This window comes from Myxocyprinus asiaticus, chromosome 34 (assembly GCF_019703515.2).
Source record: "Myxocyprinus asiaticus isolate MX2 ecotype Aquarium Trade chromosome 34, UBuf_Myxa_2, whole genome shotgun sequence".
Lineage (NCBI taxonomy): Eukaryota > Metazoa > Chordata > Actinopteri > Cypriniformes > Catostomidae > Myxocyprinus > Myxocyprinus asiaticus.
In genome coordinates, this window is record NC_059377.1 from 34,011,276 (window position 1) to 34,026,365 (window position 15,090).

Here is a 15,090-nt window from a genome sequence, read left to right on the forward strand (position 1 = left end):
AAACTGAAAACAAGAAATGCATTAACATATATATTCTATATATTGCACTGAATTAGGTAGGGTAAAGTCACTAGTGACCACTAGTAATTGGTTTGGCAGTGAGCGAAGACAGACATGTGTCTTAAATCTTGTTTACAAGATTTAAATGATTCTGTGTGAAATAGAGATATAATTTCCTGAGATCAAAGTTTTATGTCTTATGAACAAATGAAGCTTTAGAAAAGCTCAAAAAAATTCTTTTAGAATCAAAATAAAGGCTCTTCATTAGCATATGGATCCATGAAGAACCTAAACATCCATGGGACCTTCCCACAGCGCAAAAGCTTCTTTATAGCGGAAAAAGGTTCTTCAAAATGTTTTTTACATTTTCACTGAAATGGTTGTTCTGTTGCATCGCTGTGAAAACTCTTTTTGGCACCTTTATTTTTAAGGTATACTCATTCAATGCAACTTTTCATGATTTTTCATGAAGTTGTAAAAAAGAAGGCTTCACATAATAGATAGATTATCTATCCATGCTACAGCATTATTGCCACAACATACTTTGTTGTGTAAAATGTATCCATTTGATTCATCCACAGAGACATCACAGAGACGTCTATTGGATGTGTTTGTTTTCATCTGAAAGATGTAACTTTTAGAGCATTTTCCAAGAAACATTTCAATGTGCTGCCTACACTGCCCCATTTCTCACAAAGATTTTTTTTATAATTTTTTTTCTTTTTTTGTTTTTTTTTTTGTAGCTTGCTGGGATATATATTATTACTTCACAATATTTCTATCAACCAATGAACGTTGTGCGCAACAACTTTCATTTGTTGATAGGAATTCTGTTCCAGGAACAACAAAGGGTGAAAGTGCTACAGTGCTGTTACTTGCGTCACCTTTTGTTGGATTATACGGGAGAACAGGGCTAGTTACACTTTTTTTAGTTAGTACACTTTTTACTCCAATTAATGTTTATCAAGGAAGGTTTATTAACATTTTTAAGTCAATTTCTCCACATAAAGTTTTGGCTGCAAAAAAAGCTACTAAACAGTTTCCACCATAATTGCCCCTGAAAAAAAGAGGTGACCTTTTGTAACATTATGCCCTACGTCACACTATTTGGGTTGTCACAATGGAAACCTGCCATTTAATGGCTTTCAGCAAAATTGAGACAGTAAAACAATTATAAAGTACAAAACAATTCTTGAAACTGAAAATAGAGCATTAAAATATTGTTTTTTGGTGAGCAGAAATTGTAATTAATTAATTATACACTCACTGAGCACTTTATTAGGAACACCTGTACACCTACTTATTCATGCGATTATCTAATTAGCCAATCGAGTGGCAGCAGTGCAGTGCATAAAATCATGCAGATACGGGTCAGGAGCTTCAGTTAATGTTAACATCAACCATCAGAATGGGGGAAAAAATGTGATCTCAATGATTTGGAACATGGAATGATTGTTGGTGCCAGACGGGCTGGTTTGAGTATTTCTGTAATTGCTGATCTCCTGAGATTTTCACACACAACAGTCTCTAGAATTTACTCAGAATGGTGCCAAAAACAAAAAACATCCACTGAGCGGCAGTTCTGTGACAAAAATGCCTTGTTGATGAGAGAGGTCAACAGAGAATGGCCAGACTGGTTCGAGTTGACAGAAAGGCTACAATAACTCGGATAACAACTCTCTGCACAATTGTAGAGAGCAGAATAGCTTCTCAGAATGCACAACACGTCAAACCTTGAGACGGAAGGGCTACCACAGCAGAAGATCATGTCAGGAACTTTATTAGGACCATAATGTTCCTAATAAAAGTGCTCGTTGAGTGTATAAAATTACAAAATATATAACCGTACAACTTGCCCCGACCTGACATTTATGAAAATGTCGGCAAATGCTTGAGAATTGATTCTAAAATTAAAAAGTTACTGTATGGATGTTTCCTTGACTAGTATCATAGTTTGATTGCACAATGTATTTATTGAATGGTAAAAACATCAAAACAAAAACTTACACAAATACTGGGATAATGGGTGTGTCCTTGTATAAATACAGGTCAATACAGGCAGAGAAAAATTCATGGTGTTCAGACCTTCTCCTAAATTAGCTGTAAAAATGAATTTCCTGCTAGCTGAGATGGTAACAGTAAATATAAGCAAGTTACTCAGGATGCTTGTTCATGGCCAAGCCCTCATCCTGAGACACTAAAAGTTTCATGAGGCTTTTGAAGTCAAAACAATAAATGTGTCTCCACAGTGTTTCTTTAAACATTGGCTGAATGACACGAGGTCAAGATACCTGCAAAATCAACAGTAACTTAATGGCATGAATAGCCAGCAAGTTGCATTTAAAACCACAGTAAAATAGCCAAGACTTTAAGTTATGTGGCTGTTCAGAACTGTCTCCAAAAAAAAAAAAAAAAGTGTGACTACTAGCCCCTGGTCTGCTCTTTGTGGCCTTTTCTGTTTGAATACAGTCAATATTACTGTATTTACTTAAACAGTAAAACGGATTTCTGTAATTCTATTCCAGCTATACATTGATGAGTCAAAACATTATGACTACCCACCTAATATGCTGTTGGACCTCCGCGTGCCGCCAAAACAGTGCCGACCCACCGAGGCATGGACTCTACAAGACCCCTGAAGGTGTCCTGTAGTATCTTCCACCAAGACATTAGCAGCAGATCCTTCAAGTCCTGTAAGTTGCAAGGTGGAGCTGCCGTGGATTGGACTTGTTGGTCCAGCACATCCCACAGATGCTCAATCAGATTGAGATCTGGGGAATTTGGAGGCCAGGGCAACACCTTGAACTCTTCATCATGTTCCTCAAACCATTCCCAAACAATGTGTGCAGTGTGGCAGGGGGCATTATCTTGCTGAAAGAGGCCACTACCATCAGGGAATACCATTGCCATGAAGGGGTGTATCTGGTCTGCAACGATGTTTAGGTAGGTGGCACGTGTCAAACTGACATCCACATGAATGGCCGGACCCAGGGTTTTCCAGCAGAACATTGCCCAGAGCATCACACGCCCTCCACCGGCTTGTCGTCTTCCCACAGTGCATCCTGGTGCCATCACTTCCCCAGGTAAACGGCGCACACATACACGGCCGTCCACATGTTGTAATAGAAAACAGGACTCATCGGACCAGGTGACCTTCTTCTACTTCTGCAAGGTACAGTTCCAAAGCTCGCGTTCCCATTGTAGGCACTTTTGATGGTGTACAGGGGTTATCATGGGCACTCAGACCAGTCTGCGGCTACGCAGCCCCATACAAAGCAGGGTGCGAGCCACTGTGTGTTGTGACACATTCCTCCCGTAACCATCATTAAAATTGTCTGTGACTTGTGCCCAAGTAGACCTTTTGTCGGTTCGGTCCAGACAGGATAGCCTTCATTGCCCTCGCGCATCGATGAGCCTTGGGTGCCCAACACCCTGTTGCCGGTTTGTGGTTTGTCACTCCTCGGACCACTGTCAGTATAGTAGGCCTACTCCACAAGCCTTCTCGTTTCAGAGATGCTCAGACCCAGTCGTCTGGCCATAACAATTTGTCCCTTGTCAAAGTTGCTCAGGTGTTTACTCCTGCCCATTTCTCCTGCATTCAACATGTTGACTACAAGGACTTATTGTTCGCTTACCATCTAATCTACCCAGATCTTGACATGTGGCCTTTATAGGAGATGAACATTATTCGCTTCACCTGTGAGTGGTCATAATGTTTTGGCTCATCTGTGTATTTTATTTTTTTCAAGGAATACAACACAAATTGACAGAAACATACTGTAAACAGTGCCTCTGAAAGTGTAAAAACAAATTGTCAGGTAACTTAAAAATGTGCTGGTTTTTATTTGTCAAAAATTTTATTTAATTCACCTAAATCAACCTGATAGATGAGGCCATGCCAACGAAAGGAATTTTAATGGATAAGATCAAGCAGAAATAGATCCCAAGCTATGAGATACTGCTGAAAAAATAACAATAATACAGTGAAAATCACAAAACAATTTACAGAGTGGGTATTCTGCTTGAAACGTTATGTAACAAGAAACAGTTGCCATTTTTACCTTTCCAAAGACAACCCCCCCTTCCCCCACCACCAAAATAGAGTTAGCCGGAAGAAAAGAGGCAGCCTTTTGTTTTGTTAAATATGTTAAGGAAGTCACAGACTCCTCTGTCTGTGTCTGATTCTGTGCTAAAAATAAATTATGCTGAATAGACATGACACAGCTTTATCAGGGGTATCTGTGACGTTGTTAAACACCTCATATTCTCTTGGGGCTTGTCATTATTTATTTTTTGTTAATTAATGAAGTCAAGCTGAAACTTGCTTTAAGGTTTACATACTGTCTGGTTTCTACACATTGCAATACCACACAAACTTAGCAATCAGGTAGAATGGAGTAACTCTCTTCAGGGCATGATTGCCGACTGGGCTCTTGTGGCGTTTGTGCCCCAGTTACTTTTCTACCTTTTCATACATTCATAACCTATGTTCTTAAACTACAATACTGTCTGTGGCTAGTTTTATGAAGTCAGCCTATGCAATTAAACAGGAATCTCTGGAACAGGGAAAAATGTCATAAATTACATCAAAAACGTGAAAACATTTTATTTTATTTTTTTATGGTTTGAAACATCTGAGGCAATAATATTTATGATTTCATGTTAAACACTATAAAATGTGGAAATATACAGTTCTTTTTTGTACATTATATATCCCTATAAATTACTTTAGCTGGTGCAAACTAATGAGTCAGGTTGATTCAGTCATAATAAATATGATTTAATTTGAACCACTTGAAGCACATTGTTTAACTGACAATACATTGTTTGAAGTGCACTGAAGTGTCTATATTTTTTTTGAATGATTTACATTTACATTTATTCATTTGGAAGACGCTTTTATCCAAAGCGGCTTACAAAAGAGGAACACATAAGCAAATCATCTTAAGGAGACAGTGGTATGAAAAGTGCCATATTACAAAGTTTCACTTGCATCAGAATAGCATTCAAAACAGATTAAAGTGCAACAAGGAAATGTTTTTTTTTTTTTTTTTTAGTGACTGGTTAAGTGCTCATGGAAAAGATGTGTTTTTAGGTGTTTTTTGAAGACAGAAAGTGAGTCAGCTTCACGGATGGAGTTGGGAAGGTCATTCCACCAATGTAGTATGATGAAGCCGAATGTCCGGGAAAGTGTTTTGCTGCCTCTTTGTGTTGGTACAACAAGGCGACGTTCCTTAGCCGACCGCAGGCTTCTAGTGGATGCGTAGCTCTGCAGAAATGATTTTAGGTATGCTTTAGCAGACCCAGTGAATGTTTTTTATGCCAGCATCAGAGCCTTGAACTTGATACGTGCATCAACCGGCAGCCAGTGAAGAGAGACAAGGAGTGGTGTAACATGTGCTTTCTTTGGTTGATTAAAGACCAGACGTGCTGCTGCATTCTGGATCATTTGCAGGGGTCTAATTGCACATGCAGGGAGGCCTGCAATGAGAGCATTACAGTAGTCCAGTCTAGTTATGACAAGTGACTAGACAAGAAGTTGTGTGGCATGTTCAGAGAGGAAGGGTCTTATCTTCCTGATATTGTAGAGTGTAAATCTACATGATCTTGCAGTCTTTGAGATGTGGTCTGTGAAATGTAATTTGTTATCGATGGTTACCCCTAGGTTTCTGACCATTTTGGAAGGCGTTACTGTAGTTGCACCCAGCTGCACGGTGATGTTGTGTTCAAAAGCAGGGTTGGCTGGAAAGACAAGGAGTTCGGTCTTGGCTGGGTTAAGTTGCAGGTGGTGTTCCTTCATCCAGGCTGAGATGTCTGCCAGGCAAGCAGAGATTCGAGCAGTCACTGTGGTGTCGTTGGGCTTGAAAGACGAGTAGAGTTGCGTGTCATCAGCGTAGCAGTGGTAATTGAAACCATGTGCCTGAATGATGGGTCCCAGTGATGTTGTGTATATAGAGAAGAGAAGTGGCCCAAGCACTGAGCCCTGAGGTACCCCAGTAAGTAGCTGATGTGACTTGGACACCTCACCCCTCCAGGCTACCTTGAAGGACCTACCTGAGAGATAGGAATTAAACCAGTCAAGCACAGTTCCTGTGATGCCCAGCGAAGAGAGGGTGGAGATTAAGATCTGATGGTTGACTGTGTCGAAGGCTGCAGAAAGGTCCAGTAGAATCAGGACGGATGATCGGGATTCAGCTTTCGCCTGTCTCAGCGATTCAGTGACAGACAGCAGGGCAGTCTCGGTGGAGTGTCCACTTTTGAAGCCTGACTGATTGTCATCCAGCAGCTTGTTCTGTGAGAGATAGGCAGAGATTTGATTGAAAACTGCCCTTTCAAGTGATTTTGCCATGAATGGGATGAGAGAGACTGGTCTGTAGTGTTCAATTTGTGTGGGGTTAAGCGCGGGTTTCTTCAGCAGTGGGGTTAATAGAGCCTGCTTAAATGTAGTGGGAAAAGTGCCTGTAAGTAGAGATGTGTTAATTATGTGAGTGAGTGCAGGTAAGATGGACAGAGAGATGGCCTGGAGAAGGTGAGAAGGAATGGGGTCAAGGGAACAGATGGTGGCGTGGCTGGAGAGGACAAACAAATGATTAGTATTTTACCCTCATGTGTCTTGTGATGATAATTAAATACAAATTTTAATAGGGCATTGTGGTGTTCACAACTCAAAGTTGGGATTACCACAAAGCCTTTTTGCACCAGCAAGGAAAAACTTAAACTACCCCTAAGTCTTATTGATTCTGTAAATGATTCCTTCCTCCATATCAAAGCAAAACCATAACCTTTGCACTCTTGGTACACTGAATTCCTCTTGGTATTTTATTCTGAGATGGAAAGATGACATTGCAATGCAGAACAATGCACTTTTTCAGAGATACATAGATGAGGATATTAATATTGTGCATACTTTATGCACTGAAATTATTTTTTTTACTCATTGACATCTGCATAAAACCTTAATAAAGTCTAAATAATGTACATCTAAAGTATATAAGTTACTAGTGCACTACTTGCTGAAAGGACTTCTTTCTGTTGTAAACTTAAAATCCCATAAGATGCTCTAAGATTTCCATCTTTGCATTAGGAAAAACAGTCTTTATGGTACAAAAGCCTTTATTTATGTTTGGCCACTGACTTCCTCAAAAGTGAATTTTTATTTTGTGAGAGGAGGGACAATAAGAAAGGGAATGGACACATCTACTATATACTATATACTATACACAGAGTCAATCTCAGACTGACAGAGCGAGGAACAGAGAAAGACACCTTTTGTAGATAGCTACTTAGAATAGTCAGGCTTCTGGATAGACTACATAATTACAAAATCAGACTAATAAATGCAATTAGACAAGCAGAAAGTGATAAAGAAAAATATATAGTAGCTAAATCCTTTCATAACGACATTCTATATGGCATTTCAACGGCATTTTGCACTTTTCCTGGTATTATTGGTGGTCTACAGTACACCATTCAGGGCTGCAGTATTAGAGAGGGAAAATGAGAGTTCAGAAAGGTCATCCGGAGTAGCCACTGCGGACACCAACGGTACCTCTGGTGGGCATGCCCCTGCAGCAATCTCAACATTACCAATCGTTACCTGGAAATGGCCTCATGTAGAAACTCCATACTTGGTGGCTCTCTGGATACTGACATGCTGGCTTTGTAAATTAGGTAAGCTTGTGACTTAAGAACCATCATTTATCACCAACAGTGCAAAAACCATTTTCTTAATCAATATTTTGTCTTGTTTTTCAGTGAAATATCTTGGGACCCTTAAAAATAGATACATTTACTTCAGGGCATTTGTTTTTCTTACCTCATTTTAATCATAAATGTAACAAAATTTAGTGAGGTTCAAGCTTAAAACAGGTATAACCCAATAGGGTGAATAGAAATATTATCTGAAAGTCTTTGTATCTTAAGCAACTTTGCTTCTCAAGTAACTTTATCATCTTCAAAGGATGTTTAGATATTTTAAGTTTAGATAACTGCAAAGGAATGCAAAAATAATTATTAAGATTTTGATTTTCTTGCTGTGAAACTGGTCTAATCTCATTTAGCTACAGTATTAACGGTAGCAAAGGAAAATAACCATTCATCTTACTTTTATAAGGATCTTTTTTATTTTTTATTTTTTTTATTTCAAATTTGATTAAATCTGATGCATCACCCCAGTCGTTTTTAGGATTGACTTTAAAGAATACAAATTCATCATTATGTTCACAATTTCTTACTTATATACTTAATTATTCAATAAACATATAACCAGTAGTGCACATGTTATGGAAGAAATTACGTATTGTAAACTGATTCAGTATTACCTTATTTGTTTTAAGAAAAAAAAAGAAATTATTTTCCAGGTATTTTACCAATTACTAGTCACCCATCTGTCTCAAATGTGGTGTTGTCTGTGTGCAGATTAAAATGAGGAGTTTGTAATGTAGAAAATTTAGAATGGAAATTTGCTCTTACAAAGAGGCTCTAATTACCATATTCATTGGAAACAAGCAATGCCCACATCTGATTGCTTATTGTCAAATGGGAATCGAATAGGTTATCTGATATATCGGATAACAGACATACTCTCAAGTTCTTTTCTATACTTAAATAAAGGTATATAGGTATTTAGGATATAATAAAACATTTTCATAATAGTATCCTCTGTCAAGTGAAAATTAGACAAGAGAAAGTTCAATATTTATATATAATTTAAATTTTAAAAAATCAGGTGAGCCTCAGCTTTTGCCTTTTAACAAGAATTCACAATGAAACTTGGCATAGCTCAAAGACACAGTGGAGTTTGTATTCTCAAACTAATAGGGTTAGTTTTTACAATGTTTGTGCTCCTCCATCCTTTTCTAAATCAATTAATTTGACTGTAAAATACTTCTACAAAGAACAATGGACAATAAATAAAGCTGGCTGGCCTACTTTATGGCCATTTCTTTCTTATGAAGATCTGACATCCAGATGAATCACAGCATTCAATCAAAAAAGTAATCTCCAAACCTGACAATAATTCAGTTGATCTGAGGAATCAGTTTCATCTAAATCATTTATGCCTGCCATCTAGAGGCTTCATAGTTGTACTGCAGACTAATTAATATGATATTTATTGACACTTATATACTATATACAAATATTTCCTTACTAAGGTGATTGGAGATAAACCAGGTGGCAAACTTGATGAAACCAGATCCACACAACATGAACAAAGTGGCACTAAGAGAGCAGTGTTATCTGTTGAATGGCTGGTAGATCAGGTTCAGAGGTAGGTGTAGTTGGTATTAAGGGATTTTACCTGCAGAGCTTGAATAGTCTTGGTGCGACATAACTCTACAAAGAACTGTACCGTTATATCTCAAGACTTCAACAGATTTATAAACAGACTGAGTGGACAAGTTGTTCAAGTAGACAAAAAAGATAGTGTTGTCAAGGTTAAGCTCAAGGTGATGACTCAAGCTTACAGTAGATGTCGGCAAGACAAGGCTGAAATGTTTTTAAAGATGGAAAGGGAAGGTGAATTAGCATTTGAGGAGATTTTTAACTTTAACCAACCGCTCTTTCTATATAACTATATATATAACTCAAGTAGCACTTTATTAGGACCATATGTTCCTAATAAAGTGCCCAACGTGGTCTTCTGCTGTGGTAGCCCATCTGCCTCAAGGTTCAACATGTTGTGCATTCTGAGATGCTGTTCTGCTCACTACAGTTGTACAGAGTGGTTATCTGAGTTACCGTAGCATTTCTGTCAACTTGAACCAGTCTGGCCATTCTCCGTTGACCTCTTTAATCAACTAGGCGTTTCTGTCCACAGAACTGCCGCTCACTGGATGTTTTTTGTTTTTTCTGAGTAAATTCTAGAGCAAGGGTATTCAATTAAAGTTCCAAGAGGTCAGGTCTCTACATTTCCTTTCCAGCAAAGGTCCGAACAATAACTTACATGGTGTCAGTAGTCAGTATACTGTAGCTATGAAATGACATAAGGAATGCTTTATCAATTTTATGAAATAGTTTTTACAAATTTACAAGTTGGCAGCAATAGTACTTTGTAAAAAAAAAAAAAAAAGAAAAAATCAAAGTCAAAACAGTCTCTTCAAAATTAGGCAAGTATTATGACACTGGGGCCCCAGAGACAAGTAGTGGGGTTTGGGGAATATTCTACCAAAAGATTAAAATATTTCAATTAATTCATCAACCGAGTGCACTTTGATATGAATATATTAAAAGATAAAATCAGTGTTTGTTTTGATGCTGAATGACAGCAGTCCAGTATTTGTGTTTGAATATTTTAGGCCTCGTGACTAAAGAAAGATACATAATGGGCGTTCAGGGATCCTGAATGGAAGTGAAAATCTATCAGCAACAAACAATGTACATCACAATAGTTAAGCTTAAAATACTGTTAGCTTAAGTTAAGTAGGCCTATAAATGGAATATATTTATCATATAATGGAAACATTCTCATGAGAACTCCACTACATTACTAGTAATATCAAATATTTGGTTGATTTTCTTTGCCATCTATTCCAAAGATGACGACATTTTTGATTAATTTTCACAAAAATAATCTGTTTGTGAAAGACTTTAAACATGCTGATCATAATAAAGGCAATTTTAGACCAAAAAAAAACTTAATTGTTTAAAGGCGCTCTAGAAGCATGTTGTCCTGTCACAAACCTGGTTCCCTAATGATTCAGTTCATGAGACATCGCTGAACGCTTTGGGAATTCCTTTTCCACAATCTAGTTGTAGCCTTTGAATCATAACGCCAATTTTATTACTGGCAATGGTGTTTGAGCTCTGGCCTTTTAGGCGCGCATTTGCCCTATATAAGCGAGCTCTCACACACCATTTCTTCAGAATTGTATTCCTTCAAGACCGACATCATCTCGTCTTGACTACGCACCTGGATCAGCCCTCTCTTCGCTGTCGACGGACACCCATTAGCGGACGGGATTCCCTGCAGATGCATCAGGACGTTCTTTACCTGACTCTCAGCACCTGCAGTGAAAGGTTCACCCGCCCCCTCTAGTGTTCCAGCGAAGAAGTCTCTCCGCCTCGCAGCTGGATTGGTTTCTTCGCTCAACGAGACATCTACCCACTTACCGCAGTATCCAGGCAGGAGCTGTATACTTTCATATATATATGTATAGTAATATTCTGTCCAAGTGATGTAAAAAACTCATAAAAGATTTTGTATCGCAAGTGTTCCTTAGAGCGACAGATCACACCGTCAGACCAACATGAGAGCTGCGTTCGCTGTCTGGGATGCCCACGCCGAAGCAGCTCTCATGGGGACAGACTGCCCTCACTGTGAGGACATGAGTTTAAAGTTGCTCCGCTCTACGGTCGCCTGCGTTCTGAGGGACGATTCCACCTCACGCACCCTCCCGACCGCTTCCTCTGTGTTAAGTCTCGAGGGACCACACGAGGAAGCACGGCGGGGCCGCGAGGTAGAGCTGGAAAAAACTGAAGAGGATCTTGTGCCGGTGCAAGCCTCATGAGCCCCTTGATATTCCCACGCAGCATCTTCGCCAGTGCAGTATGCACGTGATGACCTCCGGCCCTCTATGAATGGCAGGAGAATGGAGACTTCAAATCTGCGTTTCCCCCAATACGTCTCCTCACACTGTCATCAGCAAAGTCCGAGAGGACAAGGAAACGGTTCTGTTGGTTAAGCCGAAATGGCCCAACCAACCATGGTTTCCAGAAATGATGGAGATATTAGGCGGTCCTCCATGGGAAATACCGCTGAGGAGGGATCTGCTCTCTCAAGTGCAGGTCACGATTTGGCATCCCCAGCCAGAGCTGTGGAACCGACACGTATGGCTCATGAATGTAGTGCAACAAACCAGCCAGAATTAGCTTAGTCTGTACTAAACATCATTTTACAGGCAAAAGCGCCTCTATGCACTAAAACGGCGTGTGTTTGTGGATTGGTGCTCTTTACGCAGCAAAGACCCAGTGAGTTGCCCCATAACGGAGATCCTTACATTCCTGCAAGAGCGGTTGGACGCAGGTCTTACTCTGTCAACGTTTGAGGTTTAAGTAGCAACCATCTCTGCATTTCACGCCCCAGAGGCTGGTTCCTCTATAGACAGACATGATCCTTAGAGTTCCTTAGGGGAGCGAGGTGCTTGAACCCCCCTCGCCCTGCTACGGTTCCAACATGGGATTTGAATCTGGTGCTGAGGGCGCTCACAAGCCCCCTGTTCGAACCTTTGGAATCCGTTGAGTTACGTGTGCCCTCTTTAAAGACTGCACAGCTGTTGACTCTGGCCTCAGTCAAACGGGTTGGAGATATACATGCGCTGTTGGTTAACAGTTCATGTCTGGAATTCGGTCCCGGGCTTTCAAAAGCCACCATCAAACCCAAAAAAGGCTATGTGCCTAAGGTGCTTTCCACACCCTTAGGGCTCAGATAGTGCACCTACAAGCTTTCTCTTCTCCATCATCTAATTTGTGTGAGGAGCAGTTAGCGCATTTATTATGCCCCGTGCGGGCATTGCACATGCATGTGGAGCACACTCCCCAGTTTAGACTGTTAGATCAGCTCTTTGTTTGTTATGGAGGATGCACAAAAGGCATGTCCGTCTCCAAACAAAGGCTGTCTCACTGGATCATTGATGCGATCACCCTAGCTTATGAATCACAGGGCGTGAGATGCCCTATTGGCGTGAAAGTGCATTCAATTAGAGGCATGGCCTCTTCATGGTCATGGACAAATGGGATATCCCTACAGAATATATGCTTTGCAGCAGGCTGGTCTTCGCAAAACAAAGTTTTATAACCTAGACCTGGCCTCCATCGCTTCATGAGTCCTCTCTGTCTAGAGAATTTACTATTCCAACACCCGGAGGGTGAGCCCGAGCCCCTTATCAAGGGTGGGCTACCTGTTATATTTTAATACAGTTGCCTGTGTTGGCCGCTACCCAATTTACTCCCACTAGAAGTCACAAGCACTTCCAATAAAAATAATAAAACCTCCCTCCCTACCTCTGGTACAAAGGGGTTAAATTATACTGTGTGTATTATATTATTCATACACATCCTCAGACTAAGATTAACTTCCCATCTGGTTTTCATCATGTGGGGTTATTCATTTTAACAGGCCCCGACTGGCCTGTGACCTTATATACATATTCTTCTAAGTGTGTTATACCCTGGTGCATCCAAGGGTATTACGTTACGTAGCATGATGGGACTCCGTTCCCCAAAGCATTCAGCAATGTCTTGTGAACTGAATCGATAGGGAACGTCTCAGGTTACTCTTGTAACCTTGGTTCCCTGAGATGAAGGGAACGAAACATTGCAAATTTGGCTGCAATACTCCTTCAGAGTTTCGAGGTACGAGTGATGCATTCTTGTCCTCAGTCAGAAAATTCTGAAGAAATGGTGTGTGGGTGCCCGCTTGTACCCACACTATTACCGATCATAAGATTGCAGTTATAATACAAAGGCTTCAACTAGGTTGTGGAAAAGGAATTCCCAAAGCGTTCCGCAATGTCTCGTTCCCTTCATCTCAGGGAACCGAGGTTACAAGAGTAACCGGAGACGTTTTGCTGAACGGTCGGATTCATTTCAGACACATGAAGTTCCCTTTGCCTCATTCTTGTTTTCTGCAGTGTGTTTTAGCGAAAGATGCCAGTATCTATAATGCTGCTCACTGTATTTTTCTGCTACAGCCTAATGCACGTGATTGGATAGGACGCGGATCTCATCACGAGAGTAATTTGCATAAATGTACACGATTGGATAAGACGTGGATCTCATCACGAGACTCATTTGCATAAACGCACAATATAGGATAGGACGCGGCCCCGGGCTGGTGTTTCTTCTAGTGATGGGAAGATCAGATCATTTTACTGACTTGAATCTTTGAGTCTCGTTCAGCAAAATGAACGAATCATTTTTCAAGTCATTTAGTTCATTTGAGCAGAATTAAATTAAAATGTTACATTTTCAATAGCCAAATCCCCCCAACACGTCTACTTACGCAAAGTTTGATTATAGTCCCAATAAGGAAAAATGTATAATGCAGCCAAGGACAAATTATGAGAAACAAATGATTAGTTCACCTCTGGATTGAATCTTCTTGTCTGAGTCGTTCGTTCTTTTGTCACGTGACAGCCGTATACGCTATGCATTGCACACACAGGAAACAGAAATGATTAGTTCACCTCTCGAGTCTTCTGGTCCGAGTCGTTCGTTCATTTACTCTATGCACATACGGCTGTCACGTGACAAAAGAACGAACGACTCAGACAAGAAGATTCAATCCAGAGGTGAACTAATCATTTGTTTCTCATAATTTGTACAACTCGGACCAAAAGAGTTGAAAGGTGAACTAATCATTTCTGTCTCCTGTACAGTGCCTATGCGGTTTTCACGTAACAAACGAACGGAGGTTGCGCAATGCACATGAATGAACAAATCACTCTCTGAGACTACTTGTTCTTTTGAGTCACATAAAAGATTTGTCCAAAATGAACGAATCGTTCATGAACGACCCATCACTTGTTTCTTCACTACTGCTAGAGACAGAGAGAGGCTGCGCTGCACTTGGTAAACATTACCCAGTCGATCATGTTTGAAAGCTGTCTGAAATTAATTTACTGACTTCGATATTGTTAAGTTTGGTGCTGTTCGGTCTGTATTGACCCTTTGCTGGGTCCGGACACGGACCGGGGTCCGCCATTTAAGTATGACTGTTCTAGAGACTGTTGTGCGTGAAAATCCCAGGAGATCAGCAGTTACAGAAATACTCAAACCAGCCCAACTGGCACCAACAATCATGCCACGGTCGAAATCGCTGAGATCACATTTTTTCCCTATTCTGATGGTTGATGTGAACATTAACTGAAGCTCCTGACCTGTATCTTCATGATTTTATGCATTGCACTGCTTCCACATGATTGGCTGATTAGATAATCGCATGTATAAGTAGGTGTACAGTAGGGATGTAAAAAAATATTGTATTTTATTGTATTGTACGATACGACGCTCACTATACAATACCATATGTATCATACAATACATAAACACAGTGTAATTAAAATCAAACAGCACAACATTGAGAGCTGC

At 40.1% G+C, this 15,090-nt stretch overlaps 1 protein-coding gene across 1 annotated transcript in view; it reads left to right on the plus strand.

The window, feature by feature from the left end:
- The first annotated feature begins 7,318 nt into the window (after positions 1–7,318).
- The window catches only part of LOC127425080 (sodium/hydrogen exchanger 3-like), a 28,784-nt gene continuing 21,012 nt past the window's right edge, over positions 7,319–15,090 (plus strand). Inside the window, exon 1 of the mRNA XM_051670718.1 lies at positions 7,319–7,671. Coding sequence (XP_051526678.1) covers positions 7,410–7,671 — 262 coding nt within the window. The 5' untranslated portion in view covers positions 7,319–7,409. The remainder of the gene's footprint in view (positions 7,672–15,090) is intronic.